The sequence below is a fragment of the Lampris incognitus genome, chromosome 16 (genome assembly GCF_029633865.1).
Source record: "Lampris incognitus isolate fLamInc1 chromosome 16, fLamInc1.hap2, whole genome shotgun sequence".
NCBI lineage: Eukaryota > Metazoa > Chordata > Actinopteri > Lampriformes > Lampridae > Lampris > Lampris incognitus.
In genome coordinates this window covers 2,431,805-2,452,233 of record NC_079226.1, presented here as the reverse complement: position 1 = coordinate 2,452,233, position 20,429 = coordinate 2,431,805, and the positions used below count along the sequence as shown (strand labels likewise).

The following is a 20,429-nucleotide window of genomic DNA, read 5'->3' as shown; positions in this document are numbered from 1 at the left end:
CCGTGAGTGCTCTAGAACAGTAGGCTACGGGTTTTAACAGTCCATCATGTTTCTGCAAAAGGACACCGCCTAAGCCATAACTACTGGCATCAGCACTGACTATGGTGGGCTTTGTCAAGTCATAAAAGGTTAGCACAGGCGACTCAGTGATTAGTTGTTTTACCTTTGTAAAGGCCCCATCCTGTGCTACCCCCAAGTCCACATCACGTCACTCTTCAGGAGGTCGTTGAGGGGTCTGGTGGCCTCAGATAGGTGTGGGAGATACCTGCCTAGGTAGTGAGTCATGCCCAAGAATCTCCTCAGCTCAGTTACACTGCATGGTGGTTCTAGCTGAGTGACAACCTGGACCTTTGTCTCATAAGGATGGACGCCATTCTCATCGATACAGTGTCCCAGGTAGATGAGCTTTCGTTGGCGTAGGAGACACTTGTCGTGGTTGAGCTTTAACCCTGCTTTTTTTTAGCGTGAGCAGAGTGCGCTGGAGTCTCTCCTTGTGCTCTTCTATGGTATCTGAGTAAATGAGGATGTCGTCCATATACGTGGCCACACCCTCCTGATCTCTCAGAAGCACCGACATTTCTCGTTGGAATATTTCTGGGGCACTCGTAATGCCAAATGGGAGCCTGTTGAAATAAAGTCTCCCAAAGGGGGTCATGAAAGTTGTGAGCTTGGCACTTTCTGAGTCTAGTGGTATCTGCCAGAAACCATGCAGAATATCATCTACGGTGGGCAGTATGTATTTTTCTCGTCTGACTGCTTTGTTCAACTTTTTAAAGTCCACACAGATTCTTATACATTCCTTGTTTTTCCTTAGGCACTGGTACCATTGGGGCACACCACTCAGTAGGTTCCTTGATTTCAGTTATCACACCACTAGCGAGCATGCTGTCTAACTCCCTTTTTACTTTTAGAAGCATCGGCAAAGACACACGCCTGGCTGTGGTTATGCTGTATGGTTCTGCATCTTCTTTCAAGGTTATTTTGACTGGTTTTATCTTCAGTGTGCCTATTTCTGTTGAACAGGAGCTTTTGGGCTGTGCTGAGCTTTTGATTTCTTCTATGCGTTTTACAAGGCCCATTGCAATGGCTACATTGCGGCCTAGTATGTGACTGTCCTGCCCTTTAATCACATTCAGTTTGAACTTAAACTGTCGCCCCCTCCACTCAGTAGTGGCTGTAAAGTGGCCTATGCATTTCAGTTTACCACCTGGGCTGCCTAATTTTATCACAGACTTTCTCCGTTTTGGTCTATTTGCTATCAGGTTGTAGGTTTTCTCTGATATGACACTTGTATCTGCCCCTGTGTCTATTTTGAAGTTAACTGTGATACCTTGTAGTGGCAGCTTCACTGTCAATGCACTGTTTGAGTCGTACACCTCTGTGACTTCTCCGAGGAAGTAGGACTGACTCTCATCTCCTCCCTCATGAGGCTCAGTGACCTCGTCCACTACACGGGAGCGGCAAACGAAAGCAAAATGTCCAATTTTACTGCAATTACGACATGCAGCCTTCTTTGCAGGGCACCTGTCTCCTTCGGCGTGTGCTTTCCCGCACCTGTAGCATTTGGTGGCTTTCCCACTGCAGTGCTGTGGCTGTGCCGCTTGTTTTCCGCTGCCCCCATTTCTCCTTCCGGTGCCGCGTTAACACGTGTCTGCATGCTGCGCGCGCTTTGAAACGGTCTCATTTAACGGCACCGCTGCTTTGGCCCCTGCTTGCTCTGGGACGTGCCCCTTTATTTGCTCTGACTGCTTTACGAGCTCCACTGCCTTATCAAGAGTCACGTCAGATGTTAACTGCAACTTCTCCGACAGTTCCTTATCCACCATGCCCATTACCAGTCTGTCACGAATATTTCCAGTTTTAGCAGCGCCAAAACCGCACGTGTCTGCTAACTGATGCAGGCTACGTACGTCTTCCTCAGCAGGCTCTCCCGACTTTTGAACACGCTGGTTGAATCGAGCCCTCTCGTGGATGGCATTAACTCTTGGTACAAAGTAGTCATCAAGTTTGGCCAATACAGTGTCGTAATCCCTCTGACTTTCCCCTTGTGCAAAGGTAAGGGACTTGAATACCTGTTGGGATTCTCTCCCGGCGAGTAGAGCAGCGTGCAGACTTGCACCCCCCCCCCACTTCTCCTCCTCCCCCCACTTCTCTTCCTCCCCCTCTTCTTCTGTGTTTGGCTTTGTAGCTACCCTGAAGCGTTGGAGCGTTGGCGCCATTCTAGCCAGTTGTCAGGGCGAGTAAAATCCAAACTTTCAGGCGGTGGAAACTGGGCCATCTCGGTCCGCCAGACTTCTGACACCATGTGGTGTTAAGTGTCGGCGTTAATCAGACGAAGTCTCGACTAACGTTCACTTACTTTATTCACGTTACAACACAACACCGCTACACCGATAACGTCCCCTTGTAGGCTCACTGGACTGAGCTTCCTATCTGGCGCATCTCTAACGATGACGTCACGAAGTATCCCTGCGCTTAACACACACACACACACACACACACACACACACAGAAAGTAGTTCCACGTCAACACACTTGTGGGGGGTCCCATCGCTCAGTTTTCTTCTGGTCGCGTCTAGCAGGTTTTATGGCAGTAATCCATTTATGTCGTCTTTCGGGATCTTTAGGGATCTGATAAAATGCCCTCCCTTTTACTTGTCCGCGACTGTTCTGGCATCCCGGCGCACCACAGCTGTCCACCATATTCACTGTACAAACGCAGCGGGCGAAGAGACTTGCTGCTAGCTAGCAGCCGCTGGCGCTCTCCTGCCAAAATGGCGGTGTTTTGATGTCGACTATTACGTGACGTCAACTACCGGAACTCTATTGAACTCAAATGATGGGTCTTATTTATGGGTCAATAAAGAATGGGGGGAAAAATGATGGGTCTTACAGTATCATTTTATGGGTAGCGGTACACGTTGGCATTGAGGGAAAAGAAGTAGCAGGTGAGGTTGCAAAGCAGGCTACAAAACATAACCACATTGATGTGTTGGTTACTTTAAGCAAGACAGAAATAAAGAGCATTATTAAGCACAGACTGAAGGAAAGGTGGCAAAAGCAATGGGAGGAAGAGAGGAAAGGACGGTGGTTTTACACAGGCCGAAGGAAAGTGGGAGAAATGAGGTGTGCAGGAAGGAACAGGAGAGATGAGACAATAATTTCAGGACTCAGATTTGGACACACTGGACTGAACAGTACACTGTGGCGATACACATTGGAGGGTAGATTCACCAGCGGCTGCTGCTCCTTTAAGGCAGACATTCAGAGTGCTGACGTAGGCACTGCTTGGGGTTTCCGGGGCGGAGCCATGTCGGCAGCAGCCTAGCGGTTGGTCAGCTGGTTGCCAGGAGAGATCGCGCTGTATCGGTGTCGTTTTGTGTGGCGAGTAAACGGAATTGACTCGTCGCGATCTCTCCGTCTCCTCATTCCTGCTCCCCCCCCCCCACAGCACTTTCCAAATTAAGCAAACACAATCCAGGCAGACGTGACTACTGTGGGCAAGAAGCAACAATAGAGCATGTTATCATGTTGTCAGAAATATGATGCAGAAAGGCGGCGTCCGACTCAAAATCTCAGGAAAATAAAAGTACAATTTGATTTAGTAGATATTCTACAGAAGAATTCAATTGAGTGTTGTAACATCTTGTTTCAGTTTCTTAGAGTAAATAATTTGTACGGAGCCCTAAGGGGCTCCTTACATTTGATTGAGACGATTTGAGGGTTTTTGTTGTTGTTGTTGAGGGAATAGTGTGAGACCAGCTATGTTATATGGTTTGGAGACAGTAGCACTGATGAAAAGACAGGAGGAGGAGCTGGAGGTGGCAGAGATGAAGATGATAAGATTTTCACTGGGAGTGATGAAGAAGGACAGGATTAGGAAGGAGTATATTAGAGGGACAGCTCAGGTTGGATGGTTTGGAGACAAAGCAAGAGAGACAAGATGGAGATGGTTTGGACATGTGTGGAGGAGAGATGCTGGGTATACTGGGAGAAGGATGCTGAATATGGAGCTGCCAGGGAAGAGGAGAAGAGGAAGGCCAGAGAGGAGGTTTATGGATGTGGTGAGGGAGGACATGCAGGTGGCTGGTGTGACAGAGGACAGGAAGAGATGGAAACGGATGATCCGCTGTGGCGCCCCCTAACGGGAGCAGCTGAAAGTAGTAGTAGTAGTAGTGTAATAGACGTTCTGATCCACACTCCATACCAGTTGGTGGCGGTAATGCACCAAGTCGTTTGTCAACCGCCGATAAACACCAAGAAGACGAAGAAGAAGCAGGAGAAGAGGAAGAAGCCGAAGGACAAGAAGCAGAAGAAGAATTCCTCCTGTTGCGTTTACGCTAGCTAGCTAGCTAGTCACGAAGGCGGTGAGGTGCCGCGGCAGTTGTAAACCAGCGTCTCCACAGCACCATGAGCGGGCTGAGCAGCGCCGAGCACTTTGACCCGTATGAAATAGAAGAGCCCAGCGACGAGGAGCGGGCAGGGAGCAGGTGAGAACCGGTTCCTGGTCGTGTCTGTTTAAGTAAGGTTAGCCTTAGCATTAGCATCGTGGACTTATCTGTTATCGTTGATGGTTTACTATTTATTTTCTCCAAACAGTGATAAAACATGCTTATTGTACTGACTGACTTCACCACGTCTGCATCACACCTGCCTCCGCTGGTCCCTGCCGTCCGCTGTGCTTGTTGCTAGTTGCTAGTTGCTTGTTGCTAGTTGCTTGTTGCTTCTTGCTAGTTGCTTGCAGGTGTTTCATGGCGGCTGTTTGGCGCAGCTGCGCTTCTGGTTACCACGGTCTGCTTCCGCGCAACCGACAGCCGGTTGGTAGAATGTGACGCCGCTTGGGTTTTTTATACTAAGGGTGTCCCTAGGTGTGTGTGTGTGTGTGTGTGTGTGTGTGTGTGTGTGTGTGTGTGTGATGGTCTGGCGGCCGCCTGTCCAGGGTGTCTCCCCGCCTGCCGCCCAGTGACTGCTGGGATAGCCTGCAGCATCCCCGCCACCTGAGAGCAGCATGAGATGATGGACGGGTGTGTGTGTCTAGTGGTTCCACGGTGTTGTCTTGTGTGTGTTTGACTCTCTTGTGTGTTGTTCTGCTGGGAGCACAACACCGCAGCTCGTGTGTCCGTGTGTGCTCATGTGGACCCTGACTCTGAGCCTGCTGCTTTGAATTCTTCCATCACTGGCTTGGTTTTGTTTCCAAAGGCGTTTTACCTCATTATGTTTTTTTTATGTTTTTAATGATTTTTGAACCTGTGTTACATACAGAACATTGATGTTTAAACAAAATGCCCAGTTGAACTGGTCTCATACATATATAAACACAACCTGTTACGGTGGGCTGTACAAACGGTCGAAGAACAGCAGCAACAAGAACAGTAATCACTTCCCATGCCAGTTAATTCTTTCCTCCTCCTCCTCCTCCTACTACTGATACTATCACTACTACTGATACTACCACTACTGATACTACTGATACTACTACTGATTCTACTACTACTACTACTGATACTACCACTACTGATACTACTACTGATTCTACTACTACTACTACTGATACTACTGATACTACCACTACTGATACTATCACTACTACTGATACTACCACTACTGATACTATCACTACTACTGATACTACCACTACTGATACTACTACTGATTCTACTACTACTACTACTGATACTACTGATACTACCACTACTGATACTATCACTACTACTGATACTACCACTACTGATACTATCACTACTACTGATACTACTACTGATTCTACTACTACTACTACTGATACTACTGATACTACCACTACTGATACTACTACTGATTCTACTACGACTACTACTGATACTACCACTACTGATACTATCACTACTACTGATACTACCACTACTGATACTATCACTACTACTGATACTACCACTACTGATACTACTGATTCTACTACTACTACTACTACTGATACTACTGATACTACCACTACTGATACTACTACTGATTCTACTACTACTACTACTGATACTATCACTACTACTGATACTACCACTACTGATACTATCACTACTACTGATACTACCACTACTGATACTACTACTGATTCTACTACTACTACTGATACTACCACTACTGATAATACTACTGATTCTACTACTACTACTACTGATACTACCACTACTGATACTACTGATACTACCACTACTGATACTACTGATACTTCTACTGATTCTACTACTACTACTACTACTGATTCTACTACTACTGATACTACTACTTTCGGCTGCTCCTGTTAGGGGGCGCCACAGCAGATCATCCGTTTCCATCTCTTCCTGTCCTCTGCGTCTTCCTCTGTCACATCCAGCCACCTGCATGTCCTCCCTCACCACCTCCATAAACCTCCTCTTTGGCCTTCCTCTTCTCCTCTTCCCTGGCAGCTCCATATTCAGCATCCTTCTCCCAATATACCCAGCATCTCTCCTCCACACATGTCCACACCATCTCAATCTTGTCTCTCTTGCTTTGTCTCCAAACCGTCCAACCTGAGCTGTCCCTCTAATATACTCCTTCCTAATCCTGTCCTTTTTCATCACTCCCAGTGAAACTCTTATCATCTTCACCTCTGCCACCTCCAACTCCTCCACCTCCTGTCTTTTCATCAGTGCCACTGTCTCCAAAACATATAACATAGCTGGTCTCACTACCATCTTGTAAACCTTCCCTTTAACTCTTGCTGGTACCCTTCTGTCACACATCACTCCTGACACTCTTCTCCACCCACTCCACCCTGTCTGCACTCTTCACCTCTCTTCTGCACTCCCCGTTACTTTGGACAGTTGGCCCCAAGTATTTAAACTCATATGCCTTCGTCACCTCTACTCCTAGCATCCTCACCATCCACTGTCCTTTGTCTCATTCAGTCATTCACACCTCTCCAGGCTCTCCTCCACCTGCACCCTACTCTCACTACAGATCACAATGTCATCTGCAAACATCATCGTCCATGGAGACCCCTGCCTGATCTTGTCCATCAACATTGCAATCAAGAAAGGGCTCAGAGCCGATCCTTGATGTAATCCCACCTCCACCTTGAACCCATCTGTCATTCCAACCACACACCTCACCACTTTCACACCTCCCTCATACATATCCTGCACCACTCCTACATACTTCTCTGCTACTCCCGACTTCCTCATGTAATACCACACCTCCTCTCTCGGCACCCTGTCGTATGCTTTCTCTAAATCCACAAAGACACAATGTAACTCCTCCTGACCTTCTCTATACTTCTCCACCAACATTCTCAAAGCAAACATCACATCTGTGGTGCTCTTTCCTGGCATGAAACCATACTGCTGCTGCTGATCATCACCTCTCCTCCTCTTAACCTAGCTTCTATTACTCTTTCCTATATCTTCATGCTGTGGCTGATCATCACCTCTCCGCCTCTTAACCTAGCTTCTATTACTCTTTCCTATATCTTCATGCTGTGGCTGATCAACTTTATACCTCTGTAGTTGTTACAGTTCTGCACGTCGCCCTTGTTCATGGTTTTTAAAACATAATGAGGGGTTTTTTTTGCGTGTGTGTGAAATTCATTTATTTTTCTCCCTTTTACTTTTTTTTTTTAAATCACCAGTGAGAAAAATTTGGGTGGTAAATGTTATTGGGTTAATAGGTATAATGAGAGTACCTATTTGCCTTTCACTTAGTGTTTTTCTCTTGTAACAAGTGGGTGGGATTGGGTGGGGGGAGTTATTGGGCTGATAGGTACATGAAGATTGGGTAAGAACTTGTGAGACCAGCTATGTTGTATGGTCTGGAGACAGTGGCACTGATGAAAAGACAGGAGGTGGAGCTGGAGGTGCAGAGTTGAAGATGATAAGATTTTCACTGGGAGTGATGAAGAAGGACAGGATTAGGAAGGAGTATATTAGAGGGACAGCTCAGGTTGGACGGTTTGGAGACAAAGCAAGAGAGACAAGATGGAGATGGTGTGGACATGTGTGGAGGAGAGATGCTGGGTATACTGGGAGAAGGATGCTGAATATGGAGCTGCCAGGGAAGAGGAGAAGAGGAAGGCCAAAGAGGAGGTTTATGGATGTGGTGAGGGAGGACATGCAGGTGGCTGGTGTGACAGAGGAAGATGCAGAGGACAGGAAGAGATGGAAACAGATGATCCGCTGTGGCGCCCCCTAACGGGAGCAGCCGAATGTAGTAGTAGTAGTAGTAGTAGTAGATGTTTTAAAAACCACCAAGTTTCAAGAACCATTTTACTCACAGCTCAAAGAGGGGATTTGCTTTTGAATTGATCTCCTAAATCAAATCTGATTAGACTTTGATAGAAAACAAATTACACAAACAGAAAACATAAAAAGTCCAACTATTGTCTCTTCCAGTTCAGAGGATGAGCTGGATATACTTTTGAACGGGACTCCGGACCAGAAGAGGAAATTGATCAGAGAGTACCTGACCGGGGAGAGCGAGTCATCCAGCGGAGATGAATTTGAGAAGGAGATGGAGGCTGAGCTGAGCTCCACCATCAGGACCATGGAGGGCTCCTGGGGACTGTCTGTAGCAGGTACTGGGAAATGGAGCTACATGTCGAAAGCTTTCTGGGGGCCTTGTCATATACCGGTGAAGGTCTAATTTCAGAGGAGCTTTTTAAATGCTTCATCATATCATATTTTCTAATATTGCTGTGTACATTCTCTCATCTGTGAGCTGCTCTAGAGATCTTTTTCCACATCCATTACTCAGCTGTCCTTTGAGTTTTCCACGTACTTCTCGTTTGCATGACAGACTACAAGACTGCACCAAATTACTGTTGATTGCGTGTATTTTTCTCTAGCGTTCTTATTCTGCTGTTGAACCTCATGTAAGTAAGTCATCCTTAATCATGAAGCTGAATAGCCTTCGTGTCCTTAATGTGCATTATAAATTGTCTGCTGTCATTTTGCATAATGATTTTGAAAGCTTGGCAACCTGTCAGTTCTCTGAATGATGACTGGTCCAGTTCCTCTACTTGTGTGACTGTCATTGACCTGAGGTCACATGGTAATTTCATTGACCTGAGGTCACATGGTAATTTCATACCTTGCGCTGCATAGTGAAACCAACTCTTTTGCTAGCCCTGAACAGTAATGCCGGAGGCATCATTTGCAATTCATTTTGAAATACCGGTACATGTGCGGAGATAATACCACCTGTGTTGGTCTAAGATGGCATGCCGCCATGTAAACTGCCCACCTAGACAAACCTTCTGAGAGTAGAATCATTAGTTATTCAGGGCAAAACATAAATCAGGTGTGAGTGGACAGCTTAAGAGCATGTGGACATTCACAGAAGGACAGGTTGTGTTGTGATGTACACTCAGGGAGGAGGTCCATCGGTTTCCACTCTAAATTCATCAGGCGGTGATGGAAAAGTGTATTTCCACTGGTTCAGATAAACCCATGGTAATTGTTGGTTCTCTGACAGAGAGCTCGGGAACCACGGAGGGCCGAAGCGACACCACGCCGGGCCTCCAGCAGCCTCAGTTGTACGACAAGGTGTACTTTGACTCCGACTCAGAAGAAGAAGACACGGCGAGTAAGTCCAATCCATGCTCAGGACATTGTCCCATTTCTTTTGTTATTGTTCAGTCACAATGTGTGTCACGCAGAGCCTATATTGCATCCCTCTCTTTTCCTCGCCACCTGTCTGTCTCCAGTAGAGGCAGATGTTAAAAAGCTAGGGTGTCCAGGTAGCGTAGCGGTCTATTCCGTTGCCTACCAACACGGGGATCTCCGGTTCGAATCCCTGTGTTACCTCCAGCTTGGTCCCTACAGACGCAGCAAGCCGTGTCTGTGGGTGGGAAGCCGGATGTGGGTGTGTGTCCTTGCCGCTGCACTAGCGCCTCCTCTGGTCGGTTAGGGCGCCTGTTTAGGGGGGAGGGGGAACTAAGGGGAATAGCCTGATCCTCCCACGCGCTATGTCCCCCTGGTGAAACTCCTCACTGTCAGGTGAAAAGAAGTGGCTGGTGACTCCACATGTATGGGAGGAGACATGTGGTAGTCTGCAGCCTCCCCAGATCAGCAGAGGAGGCGGAGCAGCGACCGGGACGGCTCGAAGAGTGGAGTAATTTGCCAAGTAAAATTGGGAAGAAAAAGTGGGTGGGTGGGGGGGGGGTGAAAGGGAAAAAAGGGATGGCTATACACAATGTGGGAAGGCACTGGGTCAAATTAAGACCGACAGACTAAATTAAAACACCTGACAGGTTCACGCTGAATCAAATCCATAAAGGTAGTTGACAGAAGTCAATGCACGAACCCTGTTGATCAGAATATCTGTTCTCACAGCAGGTTGGTTCCCATGTCGACACCGTCCAGTAGTTCCATCCTCAGAATTAGATCTAGTAACTGGAGGCTTTCTAATGCCAGAACAACGGTCACCAAACTTTCTTTTTTTTCTTTTCTGAAATGAGATGAAAATATGGGTATCCCGTTCTCAGACTTGTTCATAATTTATAGATGAATGTGTTACCTTGTGTGTTGGGCAGCACAGTGGTGCAGTGGTTAGCACAGTCGCCTCACAGTAAGAAGGTCCTGAGTTCGAGCCCCGGGGTAGTCCAACCTTGGGGGTCGTCCCGGGTCGTCCTCTGTGTGGAGTTTGCATGTTCTCCCCGTGTCTGCGTGGGTTTCCTCCGGGGGCTCCGGTTTCCTCCCACAGTCCAAAGACCTGTAGGTCAGGTGAATCGGCCGTACTACAGTGTCCCTAGGTGGGTGAGTGGGTGGGGGGGGCCTGTGATGGTCTGGCGGCCTGTCCAGGGTGTCTCCCCACCTGCTGACTGCTGGGGTAGGCTCCAGCATCCCCGTGACACCGAGAGCAGGATAAGCGGTTGGGATAATGGATGGATGGAATGGCGTTGCCTTGTGTATCAAACAGGTTAGCCTCTGTGGCGTTACCTTGTGTATCAAACAGGTTAGCCTCCGTGGCGTTGCCTTGTGTATCACACAGGTTAGCCTCCGTGGCGTTGCCTTGTGTATCACACAGGTTAGCCTCCGTGGCGTTGCCTTGTGTATCACACAGGTTAGCCTCCGTGGCGTTACCTTGTGTATCACACAGGTTAGCCTCCGTGGCGTTACCTTGTGTATCACACAGGTTAGCCTCCGTGGCGTTACCTTGTGTATCACACAGGTTAGCCTCCGTGGCGTTGCCTTGTGTATCACACAGGTTAGCCTCCGTGGCGTTGCCTTGTGTATCAAACAGGTTAGCCTCCGTGGCGTTACCTTGTGTATCACACAGGTTAGCCTCCGTGGCGTTACCTTGTGTATCACACAGGTTAGCCTCCGTGGCGTTACCTTGTGTATCACACAGGTTAGCCTCCGTGGCGTTACCTTGTGTATCACACAGGTTAGCCTCCATGGTGGTAGCAGTCATTCTCAGAGTGACAGTTCAGGTTGTTCTACCATTTTCAAGTTATACTCTTGGTTTCCTTCTAAGGCAGTTCCACCGGTCGGAGGCAGAGACAGCGTTGTATTCCGACCAATGATGAGCTGCTGTATGACCCTGATGAGGACGACAGGGACCAGGCCTGGGTCGACACCCGCCGGAGACGGTAAGAAATATACAAAAGTTCATGACATCATCTGTCATCATGGCAGTGGCGAAAGCCATAATAATGGAGTCCAGCAATAAATCACAGATAATCTTTGATTTTCTAATCAAACTAAAATTCAACCAAAACATGAATAAAAAGATGAAAAGTCTTCATTGCTGTGAGGAGAGCGACAACAGGAGTGAAAAACTTGGTGTTTATCAAAGTTTGAGGAGAATTTGTGTCAGCTGAACACTAGCATGTTGACATACACGCTAATACGACAGACTAAACCATAAAGACATTCCTCTGACTTTAGAGATGGTCATGTAATCTAAACAACCTGAGGACAATGTGGGAGCAAGACCTAGGCCTGTCTTGCAGAGGACCAGTGGACTTCAACTCTCGACCTAGTACACTCCTCTCCTTGTGCTAGACACGGACTAATACAATTCAAGATAGTTCATCGTCTTCATCTCACTAAGGAGAAACTGGCAAGGATATACCCCAACACTGATCCCACCTGTGATCAATGTAAGACCACCACTGCAGACTGGTGTCACATGTTCTGGTCATGTTCAAGCCTTCAGACCTTTTGGGAAAAGGTCTTTGAATCCTTTAGTGACATGTATAATATGACAACTGTACCTCAGCCCATTATTGCCCTGTTTGGACTGAGGCCAGAGGATGCAGTGTGGTCGACTGAGATGCGCAGTGTGTTTGCCTTGACTACTGTGTTAGCTCAACGTCTCATCCTCCTCAGCTGGAAGAGAGTGGTGCCACCACCCCATACAAGATGGCTTAAAGAGACGAGGTTTTACCTGACGCTGGAACAAATCACATTTGGAATGCAAATAAATGTAAAGAGTCTGGAGGCCGTTTCTTACCTACTATGATAACCTGACCCAGATACCAGACTGGGATGGTTCATAACCTCATCATTTCTTGGTTGGAGCAGAACTGTAGCAGTCTAATTAAAAATCAGTTTAAAAATGAGTGTAATTTTTTTCCCTTGTCTATGTTTATGTAAATGAGGTCATTTTATGTCTGTCGTATATTGTACTTGATGTCATTTGGGAGTATGTTTGGGGGGGTTGGAGACATGTTAGGGAGCAGGGGAGGAATGGGGATAATACCTATAATACTTAATTCATATGTTGATGCTGTGATTTGTAAAGCGCAAAATTCCAATAAATATTAGTTTAAAACAAAGAGAAGAATGGAAGATTAGAGACTGGGCAGTAGTTATTAAGAGACCCTGGATCAAGATGGGGTTTTTTAAGTAGAGGTTTAACCACAGCCATCTTAAAACTGCTGGGAACAATGCCAGTAGTAAGTGATAAATTAACAACATCTATTATTGTAGGTCCCAGGAAAGGCCAGAGGTCTTTAAAAAGTTTTGCTGGTGAAGGGTCAAGTAGGCGAGTAGTTGGTTTAGAAGCTGACACGAGCTTAGTCAAAGTATCAAGAGAGAGCGTCTCAAAAGCTGTAATAAGACTGTCAGTGACTCATTGTATAGATATGAATTTGGTAAGACAGGATGTGCAGGAGTAGCTGGAGCTGAAGAACTAATTTTGTTTATGATCTCATCAACCTTATTGCAGGAAAAGTCTAGAAACTCATGGGCTGTGAATGGTGAGCAGCTTATGGACGGCTGCTTTTTACAAGTCACGGCAATCCTGCCGGCACAATGTACACTATATTGCTCTGTTTTTGTCGGGGGACCTGATCCTTGGGGTGGACCAATTTCTGGTGCAGCATGTTTTGGGGTTTGAAAGCAACTGAGACACAGGGTTTGGAAAATACGCGTCTCAACTTTTCCGACACTCCCACCAAATACGGAATCACCACTGGCTTACGCTTAGACAGCTGTTGTCCTTCTCCTCTCTTCGATCAACTGGTGCACTGTTTGGGCGTCTTCCTGGCTTTGACAAACACCCAGTTAGGATAACCACACTTAACCAGGGCCTGTTTAATGTGGGACTTCTCCTCTTCCCCGGCCGCTGTGTCGGTGGGGACGTTGTCAGCTCGGTGTTTGGTTGGTGCATCTCATGGTGTTTCTCTCAAAGGCTTATTGTACTGTATGTCTCTTATCTCACTACTATATGTCTTACATCCCTCATGCTGCGTACTTCTCCTCCTTTCCTCCAGATATAGCTGCAGCAGAAGGCGACTTCCAGCGTCGGTCCGGTCCAGACCCGGCCAGCCTCAGGCTCTACCAAGCAGTGATGCCATTCTCAACTGTCCAGCCTGCATGACCACACTGTGCCTGGACTGCCAAAGGTAACACATGACCTTGCCAGACATCTTCTCAGTAGACATTACCTTCTCAGACATCTTCTCAGTAGACATTACCTTCTCAGACATCTTCTCAGTAGACATCATCTTCTCAGTAGACATTACCTTCTCAGACATCTTCTCAGTAGACATTACCTTCTCAGACATCTTCTCAGTAGACATTACCTTCTTAGACATCTTCTCAGTAGACATTACCTTCTTAGATATCTTCTCAGTAGACATTACCTTCTCAGACATCTTCTCAGTAGACATTACCCTCTCAGACATCTTCTCAGTAGACATTATCTTCTTAGACATCTTCTCAGTAGACATTATCTTCTTAGACATCTTCTCAGTAGACATTACCTTCTTAGATATCTTCTCAGTAGACATTATCTTCTCAGTAGACATTACCTTCTCAGACATCTTCTCAGTAGACATTACCTTCTTAGACATCTTCTCAGTAGACATTACCTTCTTAGATATCTTCTCAGTAGACATTACCTTCTTAGACATCTTCTCAGTAGACATTATCTTCTCAGTAGACATTACCTTCTCAGACATCTTCTCAGTAGACATTACCTTCTCAGACATCTTCTCAGTAGACATTACCTTCTCAGACATCTTCGCAGTAGACATTACCTTCTCAGACATCTTCTCAGTAGACATTACCTTCTCAGACATCTTCTCAGTAGACATTATCTTCTCAGTAGACATTACCTTCTCAGACATCTTCTCAGTAGACATTACCTTCTTAGACATCTTCTCAGTAGACATTATCTTCTCAGTAGACATTACCTTCTCAGACATCTTCTCAGTAGACATTACCTTCTCAGACATCTTCTCAGTAGACATTACCTTCTGAGACATCTTCTCAGTAGACATTACCTTCTGAGACATCTTCTCAGTAGACATTACCTTCTTAGACATCTTCTCAATAGACATTACCTTCTCAGACATCTTCTCAGTAGACATTACCTTCTCAGTAGACATTATCTTGTTGAGGTCTGGCTTCCTTTCAAAATGAGACATCCACAATTTAAAACCAACTAAATTCATCCATGGTATCAAAATGAAAAAATGATTGTGGTCTAAATATTTTTTGGAATTCAAGTTATGGATGCACCGATACCACTTTTTTTCAGACCAAGTACAAGTACTTGCATCTGAATACTTGCCGATACCAAGTACCGATATGAGTACTTAATAATGCCATTACACTTCTTACAATTACTGTGAAAATGTGTTTTATTTTCATCAGACATTGTTCATTCTCTGACTAACAAACTGTCGTTACTGACATTTGAACATCCGGCTATAGGTTTTTCTTAAACGTGGCGTTGTCACACATTTCACTGTAATATAACCACACTTAAGTGTAACAAAATTGTCATAATGAGATTTTAACATTCAACACTTCTCTTAAATATGGCATTGCCACACATTTCACTAAAATATGACCACACTTTTTAGTGTAACAGATTGTCGTTACTGACTTTTTAACATTCAGCTGCATGTTTCAGCTGTTCTGTTCCCCACCCGCGGGTTGTCTCTGCACACGTTCTCTCGCTTCTCCAGCGTTTGCTGCAAAGTTGGTTGTTGCCGTTTCCCGCTGCTGTTAGCAAACGCCTTGAACTTGGCGTCGTGTTGCTTCTTCAGATGTTTTATCAAATTGCTTGTGTTGAAAGAGCTAGTTTTTTGTTGTCCGCGGTGGTGTAGCGTAGCGTAAGCATCGGCTTTGTGTCAATGCAGTTGCCCACTGGGGACCGGGGTTCGCGCCTCGGTCTCGTCAGATCCGACTATGGCCGGACTCCATGAAGCAGCAATGATTGGCAACGCTGTCTTGGGGAGGGGGCGGAGTCGGCTTGTGTTCGCCACATGAATGCGTCTCTGTGTGTGTGGGGAAAAAGCAGTGGTTCGGCCTGGGCGTCTCCTTTGAGACTGCCAGCTGGAGAGATGCAGTTGGCAAACACATGCAGTACGAGGGTGGGTGTTTGCAGTCGGCTTTACTTTTGTCACCGTCATTTACTTTGAAATATCTCCACACGGCTGACGTTGCTCCTCCTGCACCGCCTACCTGCTCAAGTGGGAGGTGAATGTAACGCTGCTGTAAAGTGGTATCGGGTGTTGTTGTATCGGAGCAGTTTTATGAGTATGAGTACACGCGCACAGTATCGGACCGATCCCCGACGCTGGTATCGGTGCATCCCTAATTCAAGTTCTGTTTTTTTTCATCATTTTGAATCCAGCTCTAACCTGAAAGCCAACAAGGGTTAAAACACTGGATTTAATTCTCTCAGAATCAGAATCGTGTTTACTGGCCGTGTAGGTCTGCATGTCCGTGGAATGTAACTCCGGTTTTGTGGCTCTAACAGTGTAGTTAACATAGAATAACAACACAACAACACAACAGTCTTCAGATGTACACAGGGATTGACTTATGCAGGCAAACTAGTCAAGTCAATTTTATTTGTATAGCCCAATATCACAAATTACAAATTTGGCTCAGTGGACTTTACAACAACACAACATCCTGTCCTTGAACCCTCTCTTCGGATAAGGGACAACCCCCCCCCCCCAAAAAAAAAAACCTTTAACAGGGAGAAAAAACAGGAAGAAACCTCAAGGAGAGCAACAGAGGAGGATCTCTCTCCTAAGACAGACAACGTGCAATGATGTTGTGTTTACACAATACAACATTGAAGGAGGATAACACAATTATCCATCCATCCATTATCTGAACCGCTTATCCTGCTGTCAGGGTCACGGGGATGCTGGAGCCTATTCCAGCAGTGATTGAGCGGCAGGCGGGGAGACACCCTGGATAGGCCGCCAGTCCATCACAGGGCCCACACACACACACACACCTAGGGACAATTTAGTACAGCCGATTCTCCTGACCTGCATGTCTTTGGATTGTGGGAGGAAACCGGCGCCCCCAGAGAAAACCCACGCAGACACCAGGAGAACATGCAAACTCCACACAGAGGACGACCTGGGACGACCCCCAAGGTTGGACTACCCCAGGGCTCCAACCCAGGACCTTCTTGCTGTGAGGTGACCGCGCTAACCACTGCGCCACCAGAATTACAATGGAATTATAACATATATGAAGAGTATGATGAGGAGGGACCCTCAGACTAGCTTGGTCTAGTCAGAAAGGCACGAACTGAGGAAGCCTCTTGGATGAGAGGCGAAACGTCTTCACAGATATATACCAAGTCCAGTTGCACTTGATTCAACTCCTTTGGATAACCATGACCTGGATGAATGAGAACATTCACAGACATGATGAGGAGAGACCTCAGAATAATTTTTGACAGCAACCTCTCTTTTGAACACCACATCAATCAAATCACCTGCCCTTTTCCACTTAAAAAACAGCTCGTCTCCGAGACCCATCACTCTCTTTCTCTGCTGTTGAAACTGCGGTCCATGCCTTCATCACATCCAGAACTGACTACAGCAATAGCACTCTATGGCTCATCATCCCATGTCCTAACCAAACTCCAGTACCTCCAGAGCTCTGCTGCTCACCCACTCCCATGACCACATCACCCCTGTCCTCCAGAGCCTCCACTGGCTCCCTGTCCCATAATGGATCTACTTCAAAGCCTTTCTCCTTACTCACAAAGACCTCCATAACCAGGCCCCCTCTTACCTCACACCTGCTCCACTACCATACTCCTTCCCGCAGCCTTCGCTCCTCCGATGCCAACCTCCTGTTTATACCACAAAGGACCTTGCACCAGACCTGTGGTGACAGAGCCTTCTCCATAGCTGCCCCCTCCCTCTGGAACTCTCTCCCCAAACTTATCAGAGCCTGTAGCGATCCATCCATGTTTAAAGCTTAACCTCATTCCTCGACAACTTTAACCCCGCCCTCCCCCCAAGCCTCCCTCTGTTCTGCTCTTGACTCGCATTGGGCCCGTGGGCCTTCAGATCCGACTTGCATGGAATCCAGGCCATTGGGTGCGACTTGCGCAGGAGGCTTGTTGGACCCTCTTAATACCTGCCTGCATGTCTAGTTATTATTTATTGTTATTATTAATATAATATGACAGGCATGGGTGCAAGTCCATGAATACTGGGATGCCATCAAGCGCGTTACCTGTGCCCCGTCCGTAGGGTTAGTGGTTGTGTCAAGAAGGAAATCCGATGTAAAATTTTGCCAAATCAGTTTGTGAATTGACAAGACCATACCGGACAGGTCGAGGCTCCATACGGGATCAGCCGAGGCCCGGGTTAACAGCAGCCTCCATTGGTGCTGTGCTCTCACAGGGTACCAGTAGAAACTGTAAAATCTGCTGTGGCGACCCCTGAGAAACAGGGAACAAGCTGAAAGAAGAACATAGTTATTATTATGTAAGAAGGAGGCAGTGATAGACAGCTTTCTATCGTAGCCTAGCAGTGGATTTCTTAGAAATGTACATAAAAGACACTGGAACTAAATATTGTGTTTTATTTTTCTCCCGACCAGACATGAGAAGTACCGGACCCAGTACCGCGCCATGTTTGTGATGAACTGCTCGGTGAAGAGAGATGAGGTTTTGCGTTACAAAGAACAGAATGACAAGAAAAAGAGGAGCAGGAAGAGGAGAAGAGGAGAGAAAGAAAAGATTACCACAGCAGACGAGACGTCGGACCCGATACCAAGGGGAATGGAGGAGGAAGATGTGTACCACCCGGTCCAGTGCACCGAGTGCTCTACAGAGGTGGCAGTCTTTGATAAGGAGGAGGTCTACCACTTCTTCAACATCCTGGCCAGCCACTGCTGATGCATCCTGTCCACCAGTGTCTCCCCCTACTGGTCTGGAGCCCTTGTCGCCTTACTGAACTCCAATCATGTGAGCTGACCTTTGACTTTCCACCAGTGCTGCCAAGCAAAACCAAATGGCATGAGTTGTGTGAGCAGTGAATCCCGACATCAGAGTTCATCTCCATAAGTATTGTATGTACAGAAGTGGACTGTATATAAACCAGTATGTATTTAGCAGCTTCAACTGGTAAATGTTCTGTTGAAATGGGGGTTGAAGTGGTTTTCATGGTCTTTGCTTTTGTTAAAAACACAAATTGATGTGGTTACAGCTGTTTTCTTTTGAAGAACAGATTACTTCTATTCATAGAACGGTGAGCAGAATGACTTGACAGACACGAGGTCCTCATCAGCCGCTGCCCACGATACTGAAAGGCCAGGGAGCTTCTGTCTGCATGCCTTCAGCGTTTCCTGTTTAAAAGTCCACATCCACATCCCAAAACAAAGCGGCTGGGTGCTGAGCGTGTCTCGGAAAGCAGCTGTGCTGGGCCACTGAATGCTGTCGTGGGGCTTTAAAGCGATACTGACACCGACATCTGAACATGCCTGTTGACAGGCTGTGGTCCGAGCTGGAATGTGACCACGGAGAAACTCAGAGGCCAAAACAGCGCGTCTGCGACCACTCGAGAGAGCTCTGTGGCTGGCTGGAGATGGTGTCCAACGACAAGCGGTGCCGGTGGACACGGAGACGCCGGTCCGTTTGCATGTCGGGTTCCACACAGGGACGGATTAAACCAATCTGGGCCCGGACCAGCCAGCCAGCCAGCAGCCCTCTCTCGACACGACGTATGAGAGCTGTGATAACTGGATCCATGCCGAACCTCACCGCGCTACCGGCCGCTCACGTTTAAAACCCTGAAATAAAGCCGTCATGTCCACCTACCTGCGTCTTACTCTGGTTTCTAACAGCTGTGAGTTATGGAGTCAAAACACTCACCGAACTGTGATATTAATCCACGTTTGTCGGTCGGTTATCGTGTCGGCGGACGTGAGCGGTAACGGTAGCGCGGTGACGTCAGGAAGCAGTAGCCAATAGCTTTGGATTCATTAAGCCACGCCTCTTCGGTTATGCCTAAAGGCGCCATGTTAACACGTGTTCAGACAGGGCATGCCGGTCTCCCTGCAAGGTGCTTCATTTTCCAGTCGGAAAGTGTTCAGTACAGGAAGGCTCCGAGGTACGAACCCGGTCCGCTGGGGGTCGGTTCTTATGTCGACTTTGTGTGTAAGTCAGAACAGGTACGTACAGTTCACACCTAGCGTCACTTCGTCAGACGTTTGTCTCAGTAAGCGGTGTGTCTTACCACAAGAGTGCAGTAGTGATACTGGTTGTAGTAAGGCACCGTGTTTCTAACGGAGAGGGAGGATGTGCCCCGGTGGAGAACCCTCCAGAAACACGTCTCACGTTTCAAACTCCTCCCACAGCCGCCCGTGCCCGCACGAGGCCGTTTGACGCCAGAAACGAGAGCCTCCTCGCCTCCCCCGCTTCCGCGCCTCCTCACCTGCCCCGCTTCCTCGCCTTCCCCGCTAACGCGCCTCCCCCGCCTCCGCGCCTTCCCCGCTTCCGCGTCTTCCGCGCCTCCTCCGCTTCCGCGCCTCCCCGGGTAGGTGAAAACACAACAAGGGTGTTTCGCCTCTGAACGCTTCATTATTTCCGCTCCTGGTTTCAGTCGTCGTGGTTTTGCTCTTCTGCGGTGCGTCAGATTTATGCGTCATGAAGGTAAAACACGCAACACTGACGTGGAAACAACGCACACTACAGCGTTTCATGGCGGC

The 20,429-nt window shown here is 47.3% G+C and overlaps 1 protein-coding gene across 1 annotated transcript; it reads left to right on the top strand.

Moving 5' to 3' along the window:
• Positions 1-4,305: 4,305 nt before the first annotated feature.
• Positions 4,306-20,075, top strand: eapp (e2f-associated phosphoprotein). Its single transcript, XM_056296160.1, has 6 exons — positions 4,306-4,490; positions 8,385-8,566; positions 9,466-9,576; positions 11,470-11,584; positions 13,715-13,846; positions 18,321-20,075. Exons 1-6 carry the CDS (start codon positions 4,411-4,413, stop codon positions 18,616-18,618), a joined length of 918 nt encoding a protein of 305 aa, XP_056152135.1. The 5' UTR covers positions 4,306-4,410; the 3' UTR covers positions 18,619-20,075.
• Positions 20,076-20,429: the final 354 nt, after the last annotated feature.